This window comes from Carex rostrata, chromosome 16, assembly GCF_964058835.1.
Source record: "Carex rostrata chromosome 16, lpCarRost1.2, whole genome shotgun sequence".
Classification (NCBI taxonomy): Eukaryota; Viridiplantae; Streptophyta; class Magnoliopsida; order Poales; family Cyperaceae; genus Carex; species Carex rostrata.
In genome coordinates, this window is record NC_135933.1 from 154,408 (window position 1) to 181,498 (window position 27,091).

General features: G+C 33.1%; 4 protein-coding genes across 9 annotated transcripts in view; 2 read left to right on the plus strand and 2 right to left on the minus strand.

Moving 5' to 3' along the window:
• The window catches only part of LOC144567134 (peroxisomal acyl-coenzyme A oxidase 1-like), a 104,626-nt gene that overhangs the window by 48,772 nt on the left and 28,763 nt on the right, over positions 1-27,091 (minus strand). The gene's annotated exons all lie outside the window — the stretch shown is intronic.
• On the plus strand, positions 1,299-8,231 carry LOC144567133 (U-box domain-containing protein 35-like). Of its 5 annotated transcripts, none has more exons than XM_078317185.1 (11): positions 1,316-1,462; positions 1,725-1,978; positions 2,711-2,832; positions 3,167-3,288; positions 3,886-4,094; positions 4,512-4,568; positions 4,629-4,729; positions 5,298-5,396; positions 5,765-6,196; positions 6,628-7,365; positions 7,739-8,231. In XM_078317185.1, the coding sequence occupies exons 2-11, from the start codon at positions 1,783-1,785 to the stop codon at positions 7,937-7,939; spliced, it is 2,277 nt and encodes a 758-aa protein (XP_078173311.1). In that variant the 5' UTR covers positions 1,316-1,462; positions 1,725-1,782; the 3' UTR covers positions 7,940-8,231. The 5 variants fall into 5 exon arrangements, with proteins under 5 accessions (XP_078173307.1, XP_078173311.1, XP_078173308.1 ...); XM_078317182.1 differs by adding an exon at positions 1,541-1,628 and having other exon boundaries at positions 1,337-1,427; positions 4,512-4,729; XM_078317181.1 differs by having other exon boundaries at positions 1,299-1,462; positions 4,512-4,729.
• On the minus strand, positions 8,636-10,099 carry LOC144567473 (homeobox-leucine zipper protein HOX28-like). Of its 2 annotated transcripts, none has more exons than XM_078317618.1 (3): positions 9,903-10,099; positions 9,398-9,749; positions 8,636-9,273 (listed from the first exon to the last, which is right to left on the minus strand). In XM_078317618.1, exons 1-3 carry the CDS (start codon positions 9,994-9,996, stop codon positions 8,889-8,891), a joined length of 831 nt encoding a protein of 276 aa, XP_078173744.1. In that variant the 5' UTR covers positions 9,997-10,099; the 3' UTR covers positions 8,636-8,888. The 2 variants fall into 2 exon arrangements, with proteins under 2 accessions (XP_078173744.1, XP_078173745.1); XM_078317619.1 differs by having other exon boundaries at positions 9,398-9,725; positions 9,903-10,040.
• Positions 24,417-26,511, plus strand: LOC144567871 (uncharacterized). Its single transcript, XM_078318078.1, has 3 exons — positions 24,417-24,562; positions 25,241-25,343; positions 26,167-26,511. The coding sequence occupies exons 2-3, from the start codon at positions 25,250-25,252 to the stop codon at positions 26,310-26,312; spliced, it is 240 nt and encodes a 79-aa protein (XP_078174204.1). The 5' UTR covers positions 24,417-24,562; positions 25,241-25,249; the 3' UTR covers positions 26,313-26,511.

Here is a 27,091-nt window from a genome sequence, read left to right on the forward strand (position 1 = left end):
TTTATTTCAATGGAAATTTGAAGCATAAAAAAGGTAAAAAAAAAAAAACCCTCAGCACTAGTTAAGTTCTGCAGCCTTTGAATATAATATTTTTAATATTTATAATGTGTATGCATGCAATAAGAAAGTGCCATACATCACATTTGATAGTTCTACTTTTTTTATATATAACTCTTAAATTTTAATTTTTTTTTAAATGAAGGCATAATAAATGTACAAAAAATGAGCTATTTGAATTCTCCTCCATCTATGTAATTAAGTATTAATTTTTCTTTATTCTAAATTAAGTATGTTATAGAAATTAAAAAATAAACAATTAGTCCTAAATTAACTTTATACTCTAAAGAGTTATTCTGTAATATCTTTCTCATTATGGATATTACAAAAAGCTATCAAGTTTCTTCTAAAAATATTCTTCTTCTATAACCCAATTTGTCTAGATAGGAGACCTTTTTTTTTACTTTTGAGATTTTTCATTTATTATTGTGACTTAGGAGGCTGCAAATTATAACTGTTAGTACTACAAGTTTTGCTTATATTTACTTAGGGCCCGTTCAGCATTTTATTGTTCACCGTGGGAATAAAAAATTTGCTCAGAGCTAAGTTTTTATTCCCACGGTGAACATTAAAATTCAGTTCAAAATTTTTGATTCCCACACCCATTCCTATTCTCTAGTGGGCTGCCGAACAGCCCTTATTTTATAAATGAGGAGAGTTCAAATGTCTTCATTTTTTGTGCCTCCATCAAGCGTCCATTTAAAAACTTAAATAATTCGAAGTTCAAAACTTAAACGTCAAAATAAAATCGTTAGATGTTGATATGTGTTATTTTCTCCATATGTCCATAAAAAATTATCACATTTTAATTTTGCTTTTATATGAATCAATAAGTTGAAAAATCAACGTCTAGAAATTATCCACATTAATATACATTTTTACAAGCTCCAGATGACAACCAAAACAAAGTTGAAATGTCATAATTTTTTTATACATGCATAGATAAAATGATGTAGTTCATATTTAACAGTTTTATTTTGAATTTTAAAATTTAAATTTTGAATTATTAAAGTTTTTAAAAATAGAAACATGATAAAGACACAAAAAATGAAGACATTTGAATAATATTATCAAATAAAATATTAATCAACATCATACCGGGAATAAAGGTTCGGTTTGTCATTAAATCCTAATCCAAGTCCTCGGAAGGTTTCAAAACCCCAGAAGCAGACAACATACCTTCTTCAAAAAGGAATTGTTTTTTTAATATAGTAGTACAGTCAAAGACTAGAGATTAGTCAACTACTAGATGATAGATCCTTTCTCTACTTCCCTCCCTCTCTCGCGCCTGCTCACGCTATCAATTCAGACCAAAAATTGTTCGAAATACTTTTCTAATCTTGTTCATGTGTTATTTTGGTTCATTTGAAGTACTTCTCAAGTCTCTTTTACATCAGTTTAATTGGTATGTTTGTCTCCTTATCTTATTTTCTTGAAATTTAATTATTATTATTATTATTATTTATTTTTATTGTTTTTTCAGGCTTTAATTCGAGACTTAAGCTTCTCATCTCCAATTCTCTTACTGTGGTTTAAGCTTCATTTTCTTTTTTCTTGCTTTTTTTGGAGTGGTACCTTTTTTTTTAGCAAATAGCTATTTTGGACTTTCTATGAGATGAGTATTCAGTAATCAGTATTCACTTATCCATTTCCTTTTCTTTTACCAGAATGCAAAACATTGATCAAACCTCGTCGGATTCTACATAGAATATATAAGAAAGGAAAATGGAGATTCAAGAAATTAGCGAGCCGAGAGGAGAAGTGGCAGCTGCCACCAGTCTAACGGTGGGGATTGCCATAAAAGACGGTCGTACCAGTAAACACGTGGTAAAATGGGCTCTTGATAAATTTGTTCCTGAGGGGATAACTTCAATCAAGATTTTGCATATTCTACCTAAGCTTAAAATGGTTCCCACTCCAAGTGAGTTTTTCTTTTCTTTTCTTTTCTTTTCTTTTCTTTTTCCTTTGCGCGTTTTTATTATACAACTTCTATTATATATTTATATGTTATTTCACCTTTATGAAATGAGGATGTGGATGTCCTCTTTATTTTCCAGAAACTATGGGGACTATATTTGGTAATCTCCCAAGTTGCTAGTGTCTGATTTTCTCTCTTCACAAAATTTGAAAGTAGGGATTATCGAGAAAAAAAATGAAAGAAACTAGGGGTACTTCTGAATTTCTTTTGAAAAAAAAAAAAAAGTAATAGCCAAAAAGAAACGCCAGATTCCCAACGGTTCCCTAAAAAATATGATAACAACTAACAACTACCTTTATGTTTAATTCTTTATTGAGAGATAGACAAGGGGACTTCGGGTTCTCTATGCTAGGAGCATTTTGATTATTAAATTTTATTTTTCTTTTTCTTTTATGTTTAAATCTAAAAATATGAACGAGTCCAAAATTATATATCCATGATTGATTGTGCAATTGGGCCATTTTTCAGCTTAAATTAGACAGGAAAGTCTAGTGTAACCTGCCAACTAATTGGTAGTTGTATTGTCTGAACATTAATTAAGGCATCAATGAACCCATCAAATCATTTTATGTGATTCAGCTCACAAGAGTGACCACTTCTTGTCTCAAATTATTCCTAGATAGAAAAAAATTGCAACTCTTACTGATTTTTATTTTTATTTTTATTTTATTTCAGTGGGAAACTATATTCCAATTTCACAAGTGAGAGAAGATATAGCATTGGCTTATAGGAAAGATATGGAATGGCAAGCCCAATCGGTACTTCTTCCTTATAAGAAGATGTGTTCCCGGCACAAGGTCAGCATTCGACCTTCTTATCCTACAAACAACTACCAAAAGAAACAAAGAAAGTTATCTCTTTCCTCAAAAAAAAAAGAAAAAAGAAAAAAGAAAAAGTTATCTCAAGTTTATAGGTGTTGTCCTAGTAGGTGGTATCATGCTGACGGTGATGTGTTATCATGGTTATCAGGTCTCATTTTATTAAATCGAAGGTTAAACAACAACTTGACTAATCAGCTATCTGGCCTGACCAATTTCTAGTTTCCAGTTACTTGACAAAAGCAACTTATGTGTAGTAATTGCTAGTTGCTTTTCTGTAAAGTAATTAAAGTTAAACAAAACTGTCATGTAGGTGGAAGCAGAAATTGTACTCCTGGAATCAGATGATGTTCCTGGTGCAATAATGGGCGAGATTACTATGTCTAAAATATCCAGGCTTGTTCTAGGTGCTTCCTCCAGAAATATCTTTACTAGGTGAAGTCATAAATCCAACAGATCTCTTTAAAAAAACATACAGTTTTTTTTTTTTTTTTTTTTCATTTTAGTCACTATTCTAAATATCATGCTGAGGCCATGTCAGCCAATCCCAAGTTGGTCTGCTACTGATCAGTTAGTACCAGTGGACACCACTCAGTCAATTGATCTGAAATTATTTTGTTTTACTCTGTCCAATTTGTTCCTTTTCTTTTCTTTTCTTTTATTTATTTTTTTTGGTTCAGTTGCTTAATTGAGGCCATTTGGCAGCTTAATTGAAACATAAATAGTCTATCTGGCATGATCATGGCTTTGAGTTTTTTTTTTTTAGCATGGTTATGAGTATGTTTGTGGGAGTTTGGGGTCTTCTCCAATTTACAGAAGGAAAAAAATGCCAAAGTAAGATAATAAACCTAACTCGGTACTGCACTGATCAGTGCACTTTGGTGGTATCAGAAGCTGCACATACTGTTTGTCTTTCTAAGTTACCATTTGAAAATTTTGTGTTTTACCAGAAGAATTTGCAATTGTTAATGTATAGTAGTAAAGCTAGTGGCATTAACTATAAGCTAAGTGATTGTAAGATATTTTGTACAGGAAAATAAGTGCAACTCAACTGAGCTCTAGGATATCAGCAAGCATGCCTAACTTCTGCACAGTGTATGTCATCTCCAAAGGGAAACTTTTTTTGGTGAAGCCTGCAATAACTGAAGTAGATGGTAAGACTGATAATTCAGCCGCACAGGAGCGCCTTGTCAGCGTCATTTCTTCGACCTCAACAAGCCGCTCTTCTAGTATACACTCAGGTGTGCCTTTTGAAATCTCTTCCCCTTATTATGTGTTCTTTTGTTCTAATTTAACAGGTCTGACAATTTTTCTTGTTAAATATCCAAAATAAAATGAGGTAGGACTGGACAATAGGAGATTCTGACCTATGATAAATGAGAATAACTGAAAATCATAATATTTTAAGAACTTTATTCAAGTACAAGGGTTTCCCTTTGTCTAAAATTTAGTTAGGTTTGCATGCAATGTATTAAACTCCTGTTTTCCAGAATTTGGTACAAACTTAAGGCCTAAGGGTCATCTCTGTATTAAAAACAATATCTGAGGCCCTAGATTCGAACTTGATATTATTGAGGGTGCTTTTAGTTGTATCAAACAGGACAAATGTTCTTTTCTTAGAAAAGAAAATATCATGATTAGCCCCATCTTACTTGCAGATTGGGCTGATGCAGATGAATTGCCGAAGTTATTGCATAGAGACCATACACATGCAAATATAAGCAACAATGTATTTAATTCAAGATATGGTAATAGTGGGCAGTTGCTTTCTAGCTATACAAGCTTGAACTCAGATAAACACCATTCATGGTATTCTGATGATGTGTCAAGCTCAGTTTCAGATTGCAGAACAGAATTGTCACATTCTAGTAGCCAGGTAATGAAAGAGTACTTAATATAATTTAAATCAGATTAACTATTTAAAGCTCACAGTTTGCAGCTATACCCCTAAAGCATCTTTTCTTTCCATCCATAATACTCGCTCAGCTCGTAGAATGGTAAATTTGTAGTATCACTGTGGTTGATATCTTTCCTGTTCCCTTTGTTCGAGACTGCACTTTTAAAAACATGATAGGTTAATTGATGATAAACTTATTTGACAGCCAACACAAAGCTTATCAAAATGTTTAATATTAGATATGTTCTCAATGACTTAGATTGGTCATTATCAAATTTGGTGCAATTTAAAAATACAGTTGGTTGTTTGTTGTGATTTTTAAAATTAACGGTTTAATTTTATCAGGAGCGACTATATGATCCTCGATTTGCACCAAATTTGATAGACGGCTTATCTAAATAATAAAGAACAGATTTATAATTTTATTTCTTATTTCAACAAATTTAATTGGCAACACAGGTAAGAAGTTCTGCCTTGACATCAGTTGTAATATGCCCATTCCCTTTAAAATGTTTTATCACTGAAATTGTTTATCCTTAACTTTCAGGATCTAAGCTTGGAGCTGGAGAGGCTGAGAGTCAAGCTGCATCATTTCCAAGAAATTTATGAGGCTGCTCAAAATGAATCAGCTCATGCATCTCAGCAAGTATGTTCTGATTTTTTTTTGACATACCAGTAAAAAATTAGGGGTGGAGCTAGCTTATGGCAAAGGTGTGGGCACTTGCCCACTCTGGCTCAAAAAATGAGATTGAACTTTCTTTGTTTTTTCTATAATGCTTAGGAGAAAAATATGATATTATTGCTTATAATTCAAAATAAATTTAAATTTATGCTCCACCCTAGGAATCAAGATTCGTTTTGCCTTACTCTAAACTTCTTTCAGGCTCCGCCCCTATCAATAATCGACCTATTCCTGTTCGATTTAAGATATTATTTTTCTTTTATGTTTGATTGTAGTTAAAATTAATACAGCACAGACTTGACAAATCATGGCAAAACTTATTCTGATGACAGATACAAGAGCTAGAAATCAAAAGAATTGAAGAAGATATCAAGCTGAAAGAGAGAAAGGTACAAGAAAACATTGCAAGAAATTCAGCCATGAAAGATAAGGAAGACAGAGAAAAGGCAGAGCTAGAGGCATTGTTCGTAAAAATTTGTGCAGAGAGAGAAGCTGTGCAGAGGCAAGAAGCTGAAAATAGTGTGGATAAAGAACAGAAAAAACTCGAGAGGATGTCTTTAGAATGTGATTCTAGAGAACGAGATGATTTTTATAGGTATACCTGGCAGGAGATAGAGGATGCCACATCGTCATTCTCAGATGATCTCATGATTGGTAGAGGCTCCAATGGAACAGTGTATAAAGGGAAGTTTAGGCATACAGTTGCTGCGGTTAAGGTCCTCCACTCGCTCGAGGGTTATGGTATCAAGCAACTCAAGCAGGAGGTACGTTTTACTTTGCTTTTCATTTTTTTCTCTCTTCAATTTGTTATTTTGATGGGTTAGTTTACGAAAAAATTACTGCTGTTTACCAGGTACTTTTACATATAGTGTATCAGGCCCAACAATTATAATACAAAGACAATTCTATAAATTTTAATTATTTCTTTTTTAAATATTGGATGGATCTAGAACTTGAATATTTTTTTCAGAATTTATCTGGTGGATCTGCGGACCTCCTTTCTTTGCTGTTAGCAACTTAGCGTTCCATTTTGTTGTCTAATTGTCTAGCCTAGGGTTCCCTTGGCGTCAAAAGGCAAATAAAAAAAATTCTTAGCCAAGATACTACAGGCATCTCCCAGTACTTCCAATATGGTAATTCTTGGTTGAAGTCCCCTGTGTACTACTATTTGAAATAAATTTTTGAAACTTTTCAGATCAAAATTCTAAGTAAAATTCGACATCCGCATTTACTTCTCCTTCTTGGTGCATGTCCCGAGCATGGTTGCTTAATCTACGAGTATATGCAAAATGGTAGCCTAGACGATCGTCTGTACTGCAAGCGCAACACTGCACCTCTCCGGTGGCATGACCGATTTCGGATTGCTTCTGAAGTAGCAACCACACTGGCCTTCCTCCACTCCACTAAACCCTGCCCAATAATCCATCGCGACCTTAAACCCGCTAACATTCTACTGGACCACCACCTTCTTAGCAAAATTGGAGATGTTGGCTTATCAATCTTACTTCCCAATATAAACCAAACCATGACTAATTGGTCAAGGGATACAGCACCTGTCGGTACATTTTGTTACATAGACCCAGAGTACCAGCATACTGGCACTGTCTCTGCGAAATCTGATGTGTATGCACTGGGGGTGGTGATATTACAACTATTGACAGGCAAATCACCAGTGGGTCTCACATCCGTGGTTGAGGGTGCAATTCAAGGCGGGTATTTAATTGATTTGTTGGACCCGAAGGCTGGAAAATGGCCTATTGAAAAGGCCAATGAGTTTGCCTTAATTGGTTTGAGTTGTGCTGAGTTGAGACAAAAGGATCGGCCAGACTTGAGTGATACGGTTGTACCAGTGCTGGAGAGATTGAAGGAGTATGCAAGGAGAGCTAAAGAGACGACTGCTCCACCGAGCCACTTTATGTGTCCCATACTTCAGGTTAGCTCTTTGCTGTTCATATAAAAAGTGCGAGCATGATTTTAGGCCTTTTTAGTGATTTTCACTTGGACACGTTGAAAAAATGCATTAGCTTTTTATATTATCTCTGGCTTAAGTTTGTTTTGTCCAAGAAGCAACTTCAAAACAAAGGGGAAATTAGTATTTTTCCAATTATCTGTTAGGTCTGGTAAAAATAATGTACCAGATGCGAAAAAGACCAATTCTGAGGGTAACTGGCCTTTGATCCTCTCTCTCTTTCTCTCTTTTCTTAATAACAACGCTATTAACCGACTTTTGGTTACATGCAAGTATGAAACTCCTTTGGCTTGTACATCCTAAATAGATTTCTTTTATCATTTAAATTTTTTTGAAGGCAGTGATGGAGGACCCATGTGTCGCATCAGATGGATATACATATGACCGGAAATCGATTGAATTGTGGTTAAGAATGCATGAAAAATCTCCAATGACAAACTTAAAGCTTCCTGACAAAAATCTCATCCCAAATCATTCCCTTCGCTCCGCAATTATAGATTGGAAATCATCAAGAAGTCGTAAAACCTCAAGAAGTTAAGAGCTCCAATTGTGACTTTTTATTAGACTGTCTAATCTATAAATTGATGGTTATGAATTTATGATGTAAATAGTAAAGATCTTCAGGTAAAAACTATAGGGAAGTCAGGAGTTTGAAATCTAAAAATATTAGTTGCTTGTAGTTAGAAGCATGGTAAATACCCAAAAGCTTAAAAAGTAGCTGAGTTTGTGTTGATGTGTACCCGAGAAAACAGAATCTTTAGCTTCAAGCAGATTAATAAATATGTTGATTGTTGTTAATTTGTTTTATGGAAGTTGAATGCTGCTGATTTACTTTTAGAATCATTGTAAATTGATTCAAAAAAAATTATAATAGTATGTGGGATCAGGCCTTCTGCATTAACCTTGTAATTTTTTGTAAAATCGTGTCTGGTTCCTTTTGGGCTACTGGTACTCAGTGGGCCTTTTATCATTTCCATTTCGTTTTCCTTTTTTCTCTTGTCTCTTTGCTTTCACATTTTGATGATCTAGGCTTGTACTTGTACAACCGAAATTGGTGTACACTCATGCTACCTAAGGTTTTTATATATAATATATAAAGCTATAAAAGATCCAATTCCCGCGGACCCCACACAAGATACGCAAACATTAAAACTTCTTTGCAAGAAAGTTGAGAAGAAATAGCGCAGATGGTTAAGACTTAAGAGATAGAGTCGACCGAAGTTAATTGTAAAATTTGTAATACATCGAGTTAACTGACAAGAAATCTGATACAAACCCGTCGAATAAAAATAGACAGGATTCAATCCGATAAATAACAACAAGACAAAAGGAATTAGTCTTTCCTCAGTGCATCTTCTCCTTGGGGTTCCATCTACTGACCTGACCTAGCTAGCTTTGAATTTTTCTAAATCAAATCAAATACTGTTCGAAAAAAAAATTGCATTAGTGGTCAACATCGATCGTTTTCCCTTTATGAAACTATAATCTTAGAACAACTCTCTAGTATGAAGAGCATTAGTTGAGGTCCACATATTTTGATTAGATCCGGCGGCAATAGGAAACAACTGACAATAGTTAGACAATGCCGCTGGTTTCGAACTAGCCTTGACGGTAGTAGCAGAAGCGGCGGCCATGGCACTATTACCAGTAAACAAACTTGGTCCTTTTGAAGAGTTTGAAACTCGCTGGCAAGACGGGCACATTGCCAAGGTGGTCATACTTGCGGGAGGTGGAATCACTGGAGAAGACGCTACGGCTTTTAGGGCTCTTAGCTCAGCCACCTCCTTTTGTAACCTCTTGTTGTCATCTGTTAGTCGCTCGCACCACCTCTTTAGGTACTCACAATCAACTTCAGTTTGCTTCAACTTGGTTCTGTATACGATAGAAAGAAAAAGTAATCAGTATTCTTGTTTAATATTATCTAGTGAAACATTTCCTTTGACAATTAATATATAATGTGTCAAAAATTAAAGAATATCAGAATTTACGTACGTACCTTGCACGGCGGTTCTGAAACCAGACCTCGACTTGGCGAGGCCTTAGGCCAAGCTGTGCTGCTAAAGCCTGCTTCTGGTGCGGATTTAGTGTGCTGTGGGCCCTGAAGCAATCCTCAAGAACTGCAGATTGATCTTTTGTCAGACGCAATTTTTTCCTTGAGCAGCTGCCTCCGGGGCCGTCCTCTTCATCCTCATCACTTACTATAGTTCTTGAGCCGGTGTTGCCAGACCCAGATCTCTCTAACCGCTTGCCGCTCACACTCGACACTGTGCTGTCGGGTGATGACACCCTTTCGTCATCTTCCTTCTCTTTCTCTTTCTCTTTCTCTTTCTCTTTCTCTATCTCTTCAGCTGTACGTACGAAATGTGTTAGTTTTGTATACGATTTCTCTTTCTAATTTCCTTTTCCATTAATTTCACTTCTAATGGATGAATTATATATATATATATATATATATATATATGCACCTAGCTAGAATTAATATATGTAAGATTTATATATACCTGGTGGAGAAATGAAGTAGGTGGTATTAATCCAAGGGGAGTTTAGGCTTAAACTAAGGCAAAGGTCTAGATTTCTCTCCTTGGTGTTCATCATTAATTGTTGGAGTTGTGAGATGGAGAGAGATATATATTCTGATCTTGATATATAGGAAATTAAAGAGAAATTAAGAACTGGAATAAATAAAGTTGTTTGAGACTTGAGAGAGGAAGGTGAGGATGCTAAGAGGGTATAAATAGATCAGATCAGATGAGAAAGAGAGAAAGAGAGACAGAGAGAAAGGAGTATCATGGAGACAATGATGAGTTGTTGTGGGCTAGCTGCAGAGATCAGATAGAGAGTATGTTAAACAATTAATTAATTAATTATTAGAGAGAGGGAGGGAGGGAGGGAGGGGACATGCATGCAATGCACTCATGGGGGTGCATATGCATGGCCAAGATGCATGTTTTGACTATTTAAAAATATTATTTTACATCAGGAATATCACAGGAGCTAGCTAGCTTTAATAAAACAATATATATATCCTATTCTTCTCCACCTTGTATACTCATAAGATGTTTTCACATTGTTTTTTTAAGTAAATATAATACATTATGAAAAGTCAAATTTTAAATGTGAAGTTAAATTTTTGAAATATGAAATTTTGAAAATTATAAAGTTTTTGTTATAAAAAAAAAAAAATGTGTAAATGAGGGGAAGGAAAAGAGGAGAGGAAAGGTCAAAAACAAATATTTTTATGGGATTCACAAATCACAAAGGTATTTTGTTTTTAACTTTTGTAAAAGGAAGGGTAATTTGCAAAAAGTTTGATTTTGAAAATTGTACAGTGAAATAAAAATATGTAGATTATAAAATAAATGTTGAAATCCCTAAAAAAAGTATTGGGATGACGGTTTAGAAAATTAAATAGTTGTTTATGGTAATGATGAAACCAATTGGTGCTTAATATATAGCTAGATTATATAATCCATACTACATGCTTTTGCATTTGCATTTGAAAGAGTCATAATGGCATATATATATATATATATAGCTATTCAGTATTCAGGCTTTGAGCTCATTGCACGTGCACCTTTTATTAAACTAAAGTGATATATAGACTATAGTTGAAAGTTGAAACGATCGAAGAAATAGTTTTAAAGGGAGTAAATTTTGCTTGTATACGTAGCATTGGGCATTGGGCATTGGGCATTGGGCATTGGCAAATAAATAAAGGCGAGGGATGTTGAGCTTTGCTTTGCACGCCCAAGCCCTTATAACTCGGCGGCCTCGTGGTTTGCTAAATTTGACTTTTGCAATGCTACCTTGGTCAAGCTGGAAAGCAAAAAATTATAGTTATAAAATTTAAAATAAATTAAGGTTTAATTTGAAAACAAGGATCCAATAACTCACTGTGTTCAGCTAGTTAATTTTTTGTGACTATTTGTATTTCAAATTTCAATTTTTAAAAAAAATAATAATTGTCAAGATTATTATCGAACTTTTTTAGTTACCACCTCAATATTTCAAAAATCGATTTCTTAAAAATTCAAATGTTGTCATGACCATCGCGCCAATATATATATACATGATGACCCTAGGCCTATAGTGATGCGCAACACCAATTTAATTTAATTTAATTTAATTTAATTTGCCCACGTAGTAACTTGTGTATTTTGCCTAAAGCAATTAATGGTAAACTCCGTATTTCTCGGTGGTGAGGTGGTAACTAAAAAAAATATTGAAGATTATTAAGATATATAATTCAATTCAACTAGTACGTACCTCAAGTGACAAGGCATTAAAATGAGAACAAAAGACAATGTCTTCAGTTCAAGCGCTGACCGATTTTTTTATTTATATCCAAAAATATATATAAATTTAAAAAACTAACCAAACCGCTTGTTTATTTCCAAAACTATCCAAACCGGAAAAAAAATTTCCGGTTTCAATACCAATTTTTGGAAATTGGATCCTAAATCCGGAATAATTTTTTCCGGATTTAGGATTTCTTTTTTTTTTCTTAAATCCGGAATAATTTTTTCTGGAATTAGGATTTTTTTTTTTTAGGAATTTTTTTTTCCGAATTTTTTTTTCGAATTCTTTTTTTTTTCATTTTTCAGTTTTTATTTATAATTTATTTATTTTTTGTATTGAAGTATTACAAATATTTAATATATTTTTAAAAAATAGATGGAATACTATATAATTTGATTTATTCGAAAGATTGCTACAAATAATTCAGATCAACATTTTTCATGCCAGAATTTTTACGGCCGTAAGAAAAAATAATATAATATATGTATATGTATATGTATATGTATATGTATATGTATATATATGTATATGTATATATAATATAATATAATATATGTATATATATGTATTATATTGTATTAATTTTTCTTACGGCCATAAAAAATCCGTCATGAAAAATGTTGATCCGGATTATTTGTAGCAGTCTTTCGAATAAATCAAATTATATAGTATTTCATCTATTTTTTAAAAAATATATTAAATATTTGTAATACTTCAATACAAAAAATAAATAAATTATAAATAAAAACTGAAAAAAAAAAAATCCTAATTCCGGAAAAAATTATTCCGGATTTAGGAAAAAAAAGAAAAAGAAATCCTAAATCCGGAAAAAATTATTCCGGATCTAGGATCCAATTTTCGGAAAAAAATTTTCCGAAAATTGGTATTGAAACCGAAGTTTCTCATTTTATTGTAGACACAAACCTATACACCGAAGTTTCTCATTTTTTTAAATTTATATATTTTTTGGATATAAATAAAAAAATCGGAGCGCTGATATAGACAATAAAATGAGAAACTTCGGTGTCCTCTTCGTTACTACAAAAAATTACAAGTGGCGGAGCTAAGAAAGGGCCAGTAAGGTAAATTTCCCTCATTGAATTTTCAAAAATATCTTTCAAATTATGTAAAATTTTAGCTCTGCTTAAAAGAATCTTCAATTATTTCTCTAATTAGTCAATATTACTACCAAAAATCATAGCTTCATCATTGTTATCAAGATAATTAATTTATCAAGTATTACATCTTTCAAGTTCATATGAACATAACATAACGTTTGTGTCTACAATAATCTATGAGTATTTATGAAGGTAAAAAATGACTACTGTCAAAGATAAGCCGACAAAAATTATTATTTTTGAAAATATTGTTTGAAGTTTTCTCCAACTATAAATGTGCTATTTTTAAATTTTTGTTTCTTAAATGCTACAAATAAAAAATTCATCTGTTTAGCGGCTCAGTGAAACAAAATGGAGAATTTTTTATTCATTGAAAATATTAATAAAATAATATATAAAAAGAGAAACAGTAGCATAGAAGGACTTGTAGCATTTGATTTCGGTCCAAAGAAGTTTGGACATATCTAAACTATTATTTATTTTTGATTACCACGGCTTCACTTAATGAACCATAAAGTTTGAACATATACCAATTTTACATGTCTAATATTTGAACTAGAATAAATAAATGCTACATGTTCATCTATGCGACTATATATGCATAATATATAAAATGTGTTGAGTTGAAAACCGCTGGGAAAATTGAATTGGTTAAAAGAGAGGTATAGTAAAATAAATAGTAGTAGTCTGGTCCAGTCTAGTCTAGTGTAGTGTAGTGTGGTGTATAGCTTAGAAGGGACAAGGGACAAAGAAAAGAGCCGTCCAAGGGAGTAAAATAGGGGGGCAAAAAAGGAACTGGACAAAAACACCATTTAAAGCTAGAGACTAGAGAGGCAGGCCCCTACAAGGCTACAACTACAAGTGCAAGTCTACAACTACAAGTGCTAACATTTGACCCTTCCTTGCCAAGCCTTTCCCCGACCACACCACCTCCTCCTCCCCTTCATCATCTCCATTTAATCATTGGACCTTTCAGCCTTAATCTTAATTTGACATCATCTCAACCTCTCTTTTAATTCTGCTTCAAATAATGATACATTCATACTTCATCTATGGCTATTTTACAATTATTTTATTTTCCTTGTCTAGTTGTCTTTTTGTTTAATTTAATGTTATCTTTTAAGTGAACTTTTCTTTTTGGAATAATTCTCGGCCGGAAAGAAATATAAACATAAAAAGGTTAGTGCTGTGCTAAGGATGACTATAGCGACTGAAAAAGACCATCATAGATTCATAATGCTCTCGGCGACTGGCTGTCTCTCCGGCCGTCACTCCTCTCTCCTCTGCTTTCTCTACCTTTCAGATTCTCACTTCATTAGATGGTCCGACCGAGGGTTTGATCGAGTGAGCACTCGAGGTACGATTACTTGTTTTAATGCATATTTCAGTTCATGTACTTAATCCTCTTTTTACGATTATTTGTTGTGATGTATTTTTTGATGAATAATTTTTCAACTTAAAAACACTCATTTCATACCGGTAAAAGGAAGCCATGTGAATTTTGTCATGTAAGAAAAAATTAATGTATAAACTACAAGTATAACTAGGGCTGCTAAAAAATAATTTAGTTCGTGATTCGATTCGGATTTGATTCGAAAATGTGTAGTTCGCAATTAATTCGATTTGAAATGGGTTCGGTTCGAAACAAATCAAATCAGGTTCGGTTCGAATCTTATTCAAACCAAACTCAAACCTAGGGTAAGTTCGATTCGTTGCCACCCCTACTCTGAACATAATTGAAATGGACCAAAATTATTAACGTTTTCAAGTCTATTCAATTCTCTGTTTGGCACAAAATAGACTCCAATATTAAACATGCCCTGGAAATAATGACACGTGGCTCCCTCAACTTCCATTCTGTAAATGTAAATCACACTTTATAACATGATCGAATTTTGATTACGACAATAAACTCATAATCATTAACAATAACACCATTAATTTTCTGGTTGATTGTTTTGTTGGGGTTGCTGTACAAACCATCATGTATATTATATTTGAAGAGTATTTTGCTGGATCTAAAAAATTAATCCACTGTTAAAACTTAATTGTTGTAATATATATTTTAAATAAAATCATTGATTCTTTGGTCTCTTTAATTTTTTTACTGCACGAACTCTACATTTTATATCTTTTTTATATGAACTAGCTATTCACGAAGTAAGAGCAAAGCTAGGTACATTTGTCTTTTGGATTCTTGGATTTGGAATTGTAATATAAACACAATACATTGCAAAAAAAAAAATATATATATATATATATATATATAAACACAATATGATAGGGCAATAAAAGGGGGGCCATGTGATCTCTCTTCCTTATAATTACAATCTGGTTCCTTCATCAGTTAGTTATTTCCCCGATTTTTTTATATATATCCAAATAATAAATAAAATTTTAAAAAATAACCAACTAGCTATTCAAATTGCAAAACTACCCAAACCGGTTAACTAGTAACCGGACTCAAATCAAATTTCCGGTTAACCATTTCCCGGACCCGTTGAAATAGTCCGGTTAACAATTAACCGGAAATTTGATTTGAGTCCGGTTATTGGTAAACCAGATTTGTGCATTTTGCTTCTTTCTTTTTTGTTTTTTTGAAAACAGAATTTTTTTTTATTTTTGTATTAAAATATTAGAAATGTTGAATATATTTCTTTGAAAATAGATGGAATACAATATAATTTGATTTATTAGAAAGACTGCAACAAATAACCCGGATCAATATTTTTCAGGCCGGATTTTTCGCGGCTGTAAGAAAAATTAATATATTTCTTTATGTGCTATTGGAAAAAAAATAAAAATGCTTAGATTCTGAATTATTGATCCCGGTTCAAAAGTCACTTCTAGGTAATCTAGAAAATATTGTGATCCATCTAGTACATTTAATTAATAAAAAGTTGTATCTATTTTGAGAATTATTTTTGAAAAATAATCATTAAATAAATTAAAGTTTTTGTTTTTTTTCAAAAATAGATACAACTTTGAGAATTCTAGGTAATCCAGTCTGAAAAATATTGATCCGGGTTATTTGTTGCAGTCTTTCTAATAAATCAAATTATATTATATTCCATCTATTTTCAAAGAAATATATTCAATATTTCTAATATTTTAATACAAAAAAAAATTCTGTTTTAAAAAAAAAAAAAGCAAAATGCACAAATCCGGTTAACCAATAACCGAACTATTTCAACGGGTCCAGGAAATGGTTAACCGGAAATTTGATTTGAGTCCGGTTACTGGTTAACCGGTTTGGGTAGTTTTGCAATTTCAATAGCTAGCTGGTTATTTTTTAAAATTTTATTTATTTTTTGAATATATATAAAAAAATCGGGTTATTTTATTATCAATTAATAAAATACTAATAGTACATAAATTATGCAGTGGTGAATCAACTAACGATGAAGGAGGGTCAATTAACTCATATTGATTATAAAAAAATTGTACATAGACATAATTTTGTATATAATTTAGAATAAAATTTTATAAATACTATAAAATTTCCGAGAATTGACCCTCATAACTTGCAAATGATGCCTCCACTCCTGATATTATGCATAAATAAAAAGAATCTTTGGAATTATTTTTTATTGATCTCCAAACCAATTTTTGTAGAAAAACCAATCTTTGGAATTTTTTATTTTTTTGGTCATTCCATGGTCGAATTCCGAACCTAGCAGAGTGAGGAAAAATATTGCAAAACAAAAAAGTTGATGCCACGTGGTCACGCTTCTATGGTCGAAATTCAGAACCTAGCAGAGTGAGGAAGTATTTTGCCAAAGAAAAAAAAAAATGAACTGCGTATGGAGAAATGACAGGTCACTTTCTTTCTCATTAAGCAGCAAGATATTCCCGGGCTTTGCTCATCAGGTTCAGGTAGCAAACTGCAAACCAACCATATATTTTATTTTATTTTATTTTATTTTATACGATGATCTGTTTTAGTTTTAGGTCGTTGCTTGTTATACAATTCGCCCAAGATATCATTTGTTGAGTTACAGTTACAGAGCCGCACTAGCGTTGTGTTCTTTACTTGTATTATATAGTGTACAAAAGTCAAAACTGGACCGGACGTCCGGACCGGACCTGTGTAGCCATGATTTTCTGTGACAAATCAATGCAGTCTTGATTTTCATTATTGGTTTCAATATGTCTTGTCACCGATGTTTAAAAAACGACTGTTTAGTCCAACTGATTGACTGATTAATCATTCGGAAGGCTGTTTGCAAATGAAACCAACTAATTGGCTGATTTGTACGATTAATCGCCTGGTGCTACTGCCCATCCGACGAATGCATATCATTATTTACAACAGTGCTTGTCGTCCATAGGGTCACACACAATGTTGTATATCCTAGGTGGCATAGGAAATCGAGATTCTAAGAACCGGCCGGGTACCATACCACTCAATGTTTTTGAATGAACCGGGTCCGGGTGGCAGTGGCACCAATTGATTGATTGATTGATTGATTGATATCCTAGGTGATCATTACCACTTGTGCGTGCTAGCTGTCTCCTCACGTGCGCCCCAATCCAATCATCCTCTCTCTACATACACAGTAACACATACACTCCTCGCAATTAAATCACAGTCCTTCAACCAAAACTGCCCGCCTCCATCCAATAATTAACAAACCAAAAAAACTTTAGTAATTAGGTCATTGATGTACATAATCATCTGTAGGTTAGTTTATAAAAATTCCATGTCCCTGACCCTGACCCTGACCCTGGCTTCTCTAAAAAACAAAACCTGCACACTACTCAATCAGTGTAATATATTATTAGTAAACTTTACTTGGCACATGGTGACCTTAGATTGTAAGAAATTATTTTTTTAAAACTATGATTAAGTAATATCTTTTTTTGCACTATCTCACGCATCACCTATGTGTTGTTCTCTTTGTAGTTTATGATAGATTATGTTATTCTTCAACTATGATTACCTGTGAAAATATTTATATTTTATTTTGTGCAATGCGATAAATATGTTATCTTTTTAAGAGAGATATTGTTTTTATTCGGAGTCATTTTAATAGGGTTAAAATGACGGTCGATCCGATCCGCTCAATATGATCTCCATATTAAAATGTGTTTGGAGACCAAATTTTTTTTATTTTTTTTACTATTTCTTTTAAATAGGTACAAAATTATTATTTTTCAAAAGATTTTGGATCACCTAAAATCAGTGATTTTGGACATATCTAAAAAATAGTAAAACAATTTAAAAAATATATATAAATTAGTCTCCAAACACATTTTAATATATGGAGATTATGTTGAACAGTTCGAAACAACTGTTTAGACCTTGAAAATAGTGACAAACATGTGAGGTATAATTAGAACAAGAAAACAATATAGCATTTTAACTCCACTCTTGTTAATATTATGAACATGTTTTAAATGTACTATAGTACATCGAAAATTCACCGGGAAAGTTTTCAAATTTATAAAATATATTCAATATTGTATTTATTTTTCTCAACAAATTTTCCTATTTCAAATTTTACATTACAGTATACAACTATATGTACATTCTGTCGGGTATTCATGGTACTTAAGGCAGCATAGTTTTTAAATTTTGACAAAAAAAGTACTAAAAAAGATCATCATATGCGACTGAAATCAAATCAAAATTAAATTTTCAAATCAATAAACATCATACATTTTCTTTCTTGTCTCCAAACAAGAGACGAAGGTCCCTGAGATGTAGTGTTTAAGATCCTTAACCTCTTTGCTGCCCACGAAAACTCCTTTTTGTAGCTCACAAAGCTTCTTCCATTTTGATCTTTTTCCGATATTTGAATTTTATTAAACTATTTAATTAAATCCATAACATCATATAATTATCCCCATAATCATTTATCTCATGTTTAGGTAGAGAATTCAATTTATCATCCATGTCACACATGTCAAATAAATTAGCGAGCATTTTTAATTAATTTCTTATTAGTGTGACCCTGTGGGATCTATGTCATTTGATAATGAAATATGGAACTTCTTTTCATTCCATAAATTAGAAGCGGCACTTAGTAATATGCATTGTAATTATCCAAAAGACACAGATGATAAGTATCTGTTATAGCACGATTCCTAAAGCAACAATTGCCTTGTATCAATTTCATGTCTCATAATATCATGAATAGGTTCAAGGTAGGAATGTGTCATCCTTGCAAATATGATTCTTTCTTGATTCTGAAATAATTCAGTAATTATGATTAACTCCTTCATCATATGTGTACATATTTGTATTATTTCATCAAGGGACCCAGTGATATCATCACTTATTTTCATGAGAGACATTGGTATTCTTGATGATTATTATCTCTCCACACAAGGTATACATACTGAGATAGAATCTGTATAGTTGCCAGTTATGGACAACGTTAGATAATACCACGAATACGCATTCTTATGTGAGAGAAACAACCACCTCATACCTTAGAATTTCAAACACAAATAAAATATTAATGACACAAACACAATTCATATTAAATATTTTATTTTGGTCACGTCCAATCCTCTGATCTCCATCAGGTATCCATTTGATTAGATTGACAATTTCCTATCATATGATCTACAGAACATGATCATCATCTAATCCAAATGCTAATATTATACCGACAATTAATGTTCCTTATTAATTACTAAGACTAGAGACACTTTAGAGTATTCATTAACTCCCGTATAGATTTTCACAATTCCAAATCCTCAACCTGAATGATCTATAAATAATGAAATACTAAAGAACAAAATGATAAACAAATCATCAAATTCGGAGTGGTGACTGTCATGGTCCGATTGATTCAATTCTCGGTCCGATTTGATTCAATGCCTTCTCCGATGTAGTATGCTAGAAGGAATATTACAACTATATATGCACACCGAGAAAATAATCACTAGGCTCCTATCATTTCGATCAAGAAAGGATGACCATCTTGGTCTCAACATGATGCACATACTTGTGCGTTTTTAGTTTGTGTACAGCTGTATACTTTCTCAAACACTCATGTTCTGATATTATGTAAGAGCTAGTTTGTAACTCTTTTAGTTCAATAAAATTGCCTACGAACTTTTAATTAAAAAAATTAACAAAATTAATTACAAAATAATTTCCATATGAGAATCACATGTTTGAAATCCATAACTCGTAGTCCAAAAGGTCATTTAATTTTAAAAAAAACTGTCATCTCATACTAAAAAAAAAAAAAAAAAACTATATAGTTTAAAGCACACGTAAAGAAGCACTTTATACATATTAAAAGTTGGGTTGAATGTACAGTTCTAGTATTGCCAAATGTGAAAAAAAAGATTGCTCATGAATTTAATTTAAATTAAACACCTTATATAAATTAAGAAAATATAAATATATATATATATATACCGACTTAACCCCTCGTACCAAAGCTTCGGTCCCATGTGCATCCCACATGGTTCATGCCCTTGTGTGTTCCCTCGTTGGGATGACAGAGTGTCTAGATTATTGTTCAACTTGGGGCTCCTAATCATGCAAATTTATGAGTTTTTGCAGATCCTCTATTGGTAGTTTGGTACACTCGAGAATTGATAGAACACCGCAAACGGGTCCCCACCAACAGTATACGGAAATCTAAAATTGCTTACATTTTATTACTTTTTATAGTTGTTGCCATGTGCATGGCTGGGCTGAGGGCTCTCATAATCACAGGGTTCCGTTTATGCAATTTTTTTTTTTTTGTGGAATGAATAACCGCACGATCAGCTTAATATTTATTTATTAAATTAAAGGTGCTTTTTAGGAACTGACGGATTAAGAAAAAAGAATTACATTCGTGCACTTCACAGGCTAGAAACTCTTCCCATAAAAATTGATTAGCCTGATCGATATGCTGAATTTCCATAACAGATTGATTTCCTATGGGGTTATATCAGAAAATTAAGTAGTATTTATAATGAATTATGCATATTAAAACATTAATGTCGATATATAATCATTGGAAATTTCTCTGTGATTTTTAAAATTTTACTTAAACCTAATTATTGAGAGTAATTGAAGATAACATATATATGGTATCTTGGAGAGCTTAATTAAATTAATTAAATTATTGAGCAACTTGGAGGACAACCAGGGACATGCACTAATTATAATTATTCTCCTATAACCATTATTAGTTGCCAACAAGTGGTACCATTATAAATTGCAAGTGGCCAGTATTAATTAATTAATTAATTAATTAATTAATTAATTAATTTCCATGAAGAAAGAGATGATTAGTAAGAATCCAAGTTGGAGAAATGAATGAATAGGTTATAGGTAGGTGCACACATGACACATCACATGTGGTCGTACGTGGAATCCCGAGGCATCCAGCCATGCATGGTACAAACTTGTCTACCACACGTGGGCTCGGTGGTCAAACCCACACCCTTCCATCCTTCTAACGGTCAACAATTCTTCCACCAAATGATTTGGAGCAATTTTTAATTCAATTCTTTAATTAGTTCAATATATAGAAATTATGGTGCCAAGTTGGGGATGTATAATGGGAATCACTCTCTCCGAAACAAGTTAATTCCTTTTTCCTTGCATCAGATCAGACCACCTTCTAAGCAGCTTCATGCAAAAGCACAAAAGTAGTCAAAAGCAAAGCTATAGAAAAATTAACAAGCTACCCTGAAAATATAAAACATAAAGAACACACGTGATTTCAAATCCGGACCGTCGAATTAAGCCAACATGACGTGTCAACTCAATCCTGGACGTCGAATGAGAAGTTGGGTAGTTGGTCGCACGTGTGGCGGACCGTCTGGTGATGCACGTGCAGCAGAGCTGGCGGTGTACCTGATCCTGATGGCACGTTCCATCCACGTAAGGTTCTGTAAATGCAGAATTTTAGTTTTGCTGATGAATGATGATAGATTGATAGATAGTACATGTTATTATTAGCCAGCTTAACAAGATTCTATTGGTTAAATTATATATAATGGTTGGGTTGCAGTTGCAGTTGCACCATGGCCTGTAGCTGTAGCCTGTAGGCGATTACAATACTAAATTAATTGTGTGATCGTTGACTGAATCCAATTCAAATCTCGGCCCACCTTTCATTAACGGTCCAATTCGAACTCGGATCAAATATGAACAAAATAGTCCAGTTCGAACTCAAATGGCAAGAAAAACTTATTATGACTGAAGAGCAGAACTTCTGCTGGGTCAAGGCCCAAGAATATATTACAGTCCGAAAATGGGCCTTAGCTCAATCCTCGGAGCCAGAAAGCCTAAGAAAATAATAAAATAATAAAATAATAAAATATAGTAGTAATACGTAGTAAATATGCTTTGTTTACATATGAACAGACATACAGGAAAAAAAGGCTTGAAAATTTTACATTTTAATATTCCTTTTCAATTATCCTAAAACAAGTTGTCCGGGTCTTCAAAATTTTAAATAAAATCCTCTGATATGCCCTTCTTTATCATTTCTTTCACCTCGTATTATGTACGATCATTTTTATTAATATCCTAAAAAAAAAAAATTTAAAACTGCCCCGACCGCTGGGCCCACGGGCGGCCCACCCTCCCTAACAGACCGCCCGGGCCAGGGGCGGTCCACTAGGGACCAGACCGCCTGGGCACCGGGCGGTCCTCTAATTTTTTTTTTTTTTTTTAGAGAGAGATCTCAATTTTTTTATTTAAATAATTTTGTGAAGAAAAATTTTCTTGTTTAAATTGTATGCTAAAAAATAAGACATTTGATATATTTATGAAGTGATGTTGTAACTCTTTATAATTTTGATTTGATTTGTCAGATTGATATCACAAGTCTAAAGATAACACTAATTAAGGACTTGACCTTGATTCTTAATAATTTATTTTATTCAAATATACACAAGCAAATATAGTTAGATTGCCTCAATGATGTCAAATTCTATTTTTTTTTTAGATAATTATTGTCGACATATACCATTTGCTCGGAGATATGCAAACAAACACAATAAATAGTAAATACATTTTAAAATAATTATATGAATAATTCTTGAATAATCTCTTAGGGTTTTGACTAAACAAAATACTAATCATTGTATCTACCGTTGAACAAAAACTTAAACTGAATTTTTGAGGCACTAAACGATGTTTTTTTGAAATTATGATGCTTCGATTGCTCGGGGACTACCCCGGGGTGATATTCAGATCCGTCTCATCCCTCCTCCCCTTTCCGAAAAGTGGTTATATGCGCAAATCCGACTTTCCTAGCCAAAGTTATGGCTGTTTAAAGTTTTTTTGAAAGCTAAACTTTGGAAATTCATAACTAACTGTAGAAAAATCCAAATAAATTGAAATTTGTGTCAATTTTGTGTATTTTTGAATGCTCTAGATGCTGGTTAATCACTTTTTCAGTTTGGTCCCTGTATCAGTCTAGACTTGCTGATTTACAAGAATAGTGCATTGCACTATACCAGTGACCTTTGCTTGGTGCTTGGCTGCTGAGTTTGGACTTGGTACCATATCAGAAGTCAGTCTATGGTGCTTTGTGCATTGACAGAGATTTAATTTGATGTTTGTTCATATTTTAGTAGCTCTAAACTACTGTTTTAGTATCAGAAATAAAGAGAAGAAGATCAACAAACTGTCAGAGCTTGGAAATTTAAGAATCAAAACCAAGTCCTTAATTAGTGTTATATTTAGATTTGTGATATCCAACTGACAAATCAAATCAATATAAAGAGTTACGACATCACTTCATAAATATATCAAATGTCTTATATTTTAGCATACACTCTAAATAAGAAAAAAAATTTCTTCACAAAATTATTTAAATCAAAATATTAAGATCTCTTTACAAAAACAAAAAAAAATTAGCGGACCGCCTGGCCCTCTGGTGGTCTAGTCCCTAGTGGACCGCCCCTGACCCGGGCGGTCTGTTAGGGAGGGTGGGCCGCCCGTGGGCCCAGCGGACGAGGCAGTTTTAAAATTTTCTTTTATTTTAGGGTATTAATAAAAATAGCAGCTCTATGTATTTTGTAATTTATTCCTATTTATTAGGAAAATAGATGTTGAATTTAAATTCTTTCAATAAATGTTAATGTTCTTCAAAAATAAAATAGAGAGGGGATGTTAGTCAATTTAATTTTTTTTAAAATAATTAGATAAAAAAATAAAAAAAATAAAAGGCGATACAAGAAAAAAAAAATAAGTTATTGCGAAGATATTGAATATTATGATGTTTCCAACTATCAAGTATTTCAAAAAATAATAATATTATGATGTCTTTATGAAAAAATTGATTATTTTAGAAGTTTATATGGATATGCTGGAAATTTTTCATTCATAAGAAACATAAATTCAATCTGACATATGAGGCCCACATGTCAGACCCCAATTATCTATTTCGTTTATATTTCTCTTCTACTGACGAGTGACGACTGACCCCCGCTGAGTTGGAATTCACATCCTCTCGAGTCTCGAATACCTAATATGGGAATCTTTTACAATTACTAGATCTGGAACGTTGTTTTTGACTTGGCACGAATCTGAAAGCCAAAAAATACAGCCCCTATGGTGACTCGAATCTCAAACCGTAAAGTAGTGAGGTGATCCTCTGCAATACTGCAATACCTGAGACTGAGAGCATACGGATTCGCTGAGTTGTTTCTCGAACCTCTTCCCCCTCTCCCGAACTTTCTTCTCTTTTCTTTCTCAGCTTTGTGCGCGGCCACCCGATAGGGGTTTGCGCCGCTTGCGATTTGAGTTACTCTCTCACAGCTACCGGGTATTCCTCTTTCTCTCTAGATCCGAACCCGATAACCAATAATTGTGCTCGCTTGCTCTAAGGGTTGAGATCACTAGACAAAGGTTTCCATGAGCATTTTTGGTTTAGAGCTTAAACCCTAACTGTATTTTTGGACACCGAGCTTGTACCGGTGTATTGCTACCCTTGTCTTGCTGCTTGATGCCTTTCTGACTGGAGAATCTTTTTCTTTTTTAAACAATGTTTCGATTGTATAATTCATTCAATCGAAACAGTTTTAATCTAAATTTTGCAATTCTATGTTAGTACAATCAAAACCTACCTGCACAACATCCTAAATCATATTTATTCTCGCATTGGATCAATGAACCTTTGTGTCATTTATCTTTCTTTTGCTACACCTAAATCTTATGGTTGTATAGTAAGATTAACACCAATATCCATCTTTCTAATCGGGAACTTGACAAATCCTTCCTTTTTAACAATCTTTTATTTATTTTATGCACTTTATGTTAATGTTGTTATTCCTTTGATTTCTAGTCTAATTCTACGTACCAGATCACTAGTGTGTTACTAAAACTGCAATTCATAAATGACCTTTTAAGTAATTACATGCTAGTATGTTGTTGAATTATATAGACAAACAGATATCAGTTAGAAGTTGGTTTTAATTAATAATGTTCTATGAATGTGGTGCAGTAAGAAAAGATGTCGGCCAAGTACATCATCGGTTCACTTGCTGGTTCCTTCGCCATAGCTTATGTCTGTGATAACATCCTCGCTAATCAGAAGATCTTTGGAGGTATAATCATTTCCATGTTTCCCAATTTTATACTTGCTCTTTTATTTTTTTAATATAAGAAATAATTATTTCATTCAAAAAACATGAAAGCATCATCTATGATGCTCTTGTAAGAGAACTATCTCCTGCTTACATCTATAAGAGGAAAATCTTAGTAATGGGTAATTGTTCTTGAATCAAAGGAATTCTCTTTGTCTCTTTGGATTTGAGTCGAATTCATAACAGTTTGAATTGTGTAATCTCCAATTATGGAGATTGGTAACCGACCTAAAGCAATTTGATTATAATTCAATTCATGACGATCACAAGTCGAAAGTTCATATTCTTCAGTCATTGATAAACAGTTTGTTGGACAATACTCGACACAATTACCACAAAATATAGAAACCCCGAAATCAATACTATAATTAAGCAATTGTTTCTTTTTAATATCTCTTTCCAATCTCCAATCAACAACGGGAATATCACACATGCCAATTTATCCTATTCCTTTTAAAGAATGATAAACTGTCTGTCTTTTATTCATCCCTGTGGAGTAGGACAATGAGGCAAATGGGGACAATGGGGTATATTGTCAACCTAAGTAAATGCCAAAGGAGGAGTTCATATGATCATTTTTAGGTTTTGTAGGGTTATCTCATACTAGGGGGTAGGGGGGTGCCATATTTCTCGTTTTGCATTTTGTCATGCTATATATATCAAATTGTTATTTTCTTCAAATATCGTTGGTTTTTATGTTGTCTCAGAACCTTTCCTGAAGGTTTGTGTTCTCATCCTGTTTACATATTATCACTATTTCGTACATTTTACTTTGTTAAATCAGGAACGACACCAAAGACAGTTGCTGACAAGGAATGGTGGGCCGCAACTGACAAGCAGTTCCAGGCATGGCCCCGCACAGCTGGCCCACCAGTTGTGATGAACCCAATCAGCTGCCAGAACTTTATTGTCAAGACTGCTGATTCCTAAATCTGATGCATTCTGCATTTTAAGGCTTTTCTCTTATGTTAGCTTTTTCCTTAATTATAACATGTAGAGATGATACTCTCCAGGTAGTCGGGATGTTTTTCTTCAATTGTTTGGTGCAGTGACTATTTTATGTGTTCTGTCGATCATGCTCACTCTGAATTGTAATGATATACTCTAGAGTCTGTTTTTACGGTGTCTACTATTTCAAGGGTTTTGTAAATAATTAGCTGAGTAAAAGGGTATGCTATGCTCACCAAGAAGATTTGGTGAGCATAAGCTTCAAAATCTATCGGATTAGTTTTAAACGACAAATTTAAACTGTTGAAACCGATCTACTTTACGAGTGATGTGTGAATATGCAAATTTTTTTTTTTTTAAATTTATTTAGTATAAAGTCAAAGCGGTAGAAAATGATGAAAGAACAATACATTAAAATAACTCATAAAACTCAATATCTCATCATTATTTTGACCTCATCTTCATCATCACTGTCTTTGATCTGTTGATCCAACCACACTAATCCACTAAGATCTCCTTTATATTGGTCTAACTTCGGGCCCGCTTCTGTCAATGAAGGTTTTTTGATGCAAAGTGCAGAGTTGAAGGTTAATGTGAAAGATTTAATTGAGGTTAACTTGGGGCTTACAAGTACTGCTATCAGCATGAGTTATCAAGAAATTGTATAAGAATCAAACCTTTTCACCACTTTGAAATGAACCCATACTAACTTTCCAAGTTCAGAACAGTCCCTTTGTAAGTTGGGTCAGACTGTCAGAGTA

Excerpts from the sequence above, each read along its gene's own strand:
- LOC144567133 (XM_078317181.1), top strand. The coding sequence starts at position 1,783 with ATGGAGATTCAAGAAATTAGCGAGCCGAGAGGAGAAGTGGCAGCTGCC. Across the intron at positions 2,833-3,166 it reads AGATGTGTTCCCGGCACAAG|GTGGAAGCAGAAATTGTACT; the intron begins GTCAGCATTCGA and ends ACTGTCATGTAG. Across the intron at positions 4,730-5,297 it reads TGTCACATTCTAGTAGCCAG|GATCTAAGCTTGGAGCTGGA; the intron begins GTAATGAAAGAG and ends CTTAACTTTCAG.
- LOC144567473 (XM_078317618.1), bottom strand. The coding sequence starts at position 9,996 with ATGATGAACACCAAGGAGAGAAATCTAGACCTTTGCCTTAGTTTAAGC. Across the intron at positions 9,750-9,902 it reads CTACTTCATTTCTCCACCAG|CTGAAGAGATAGAGAAAGAG; the intron begins GTATATATAAAT and ends TCGTACGTACAG. Across the intron at positions 9,274-9,397 it reads TTTCAGAACCGCCGTGCAAG|AACCAAGTTGAAGCAAACTG; the intron begins GTACGTACGTAA and ends TATCGTATACAG.
- LOC144567871 (XM_078318078.1), top strand. The coding sequence starts at position 25,250 with ATGTCGGCCAAGTACATCATCGGTTCACTTGCTGGTTCCTTCGCCATA. Across the intron at positions 25,344-26,166 it reads TAATCAGAAGATCTTTGGAG|GAACGACACCAAAGACAGTT; the intron begins GTATAATCATTT and ends TTGTTAAATCAG.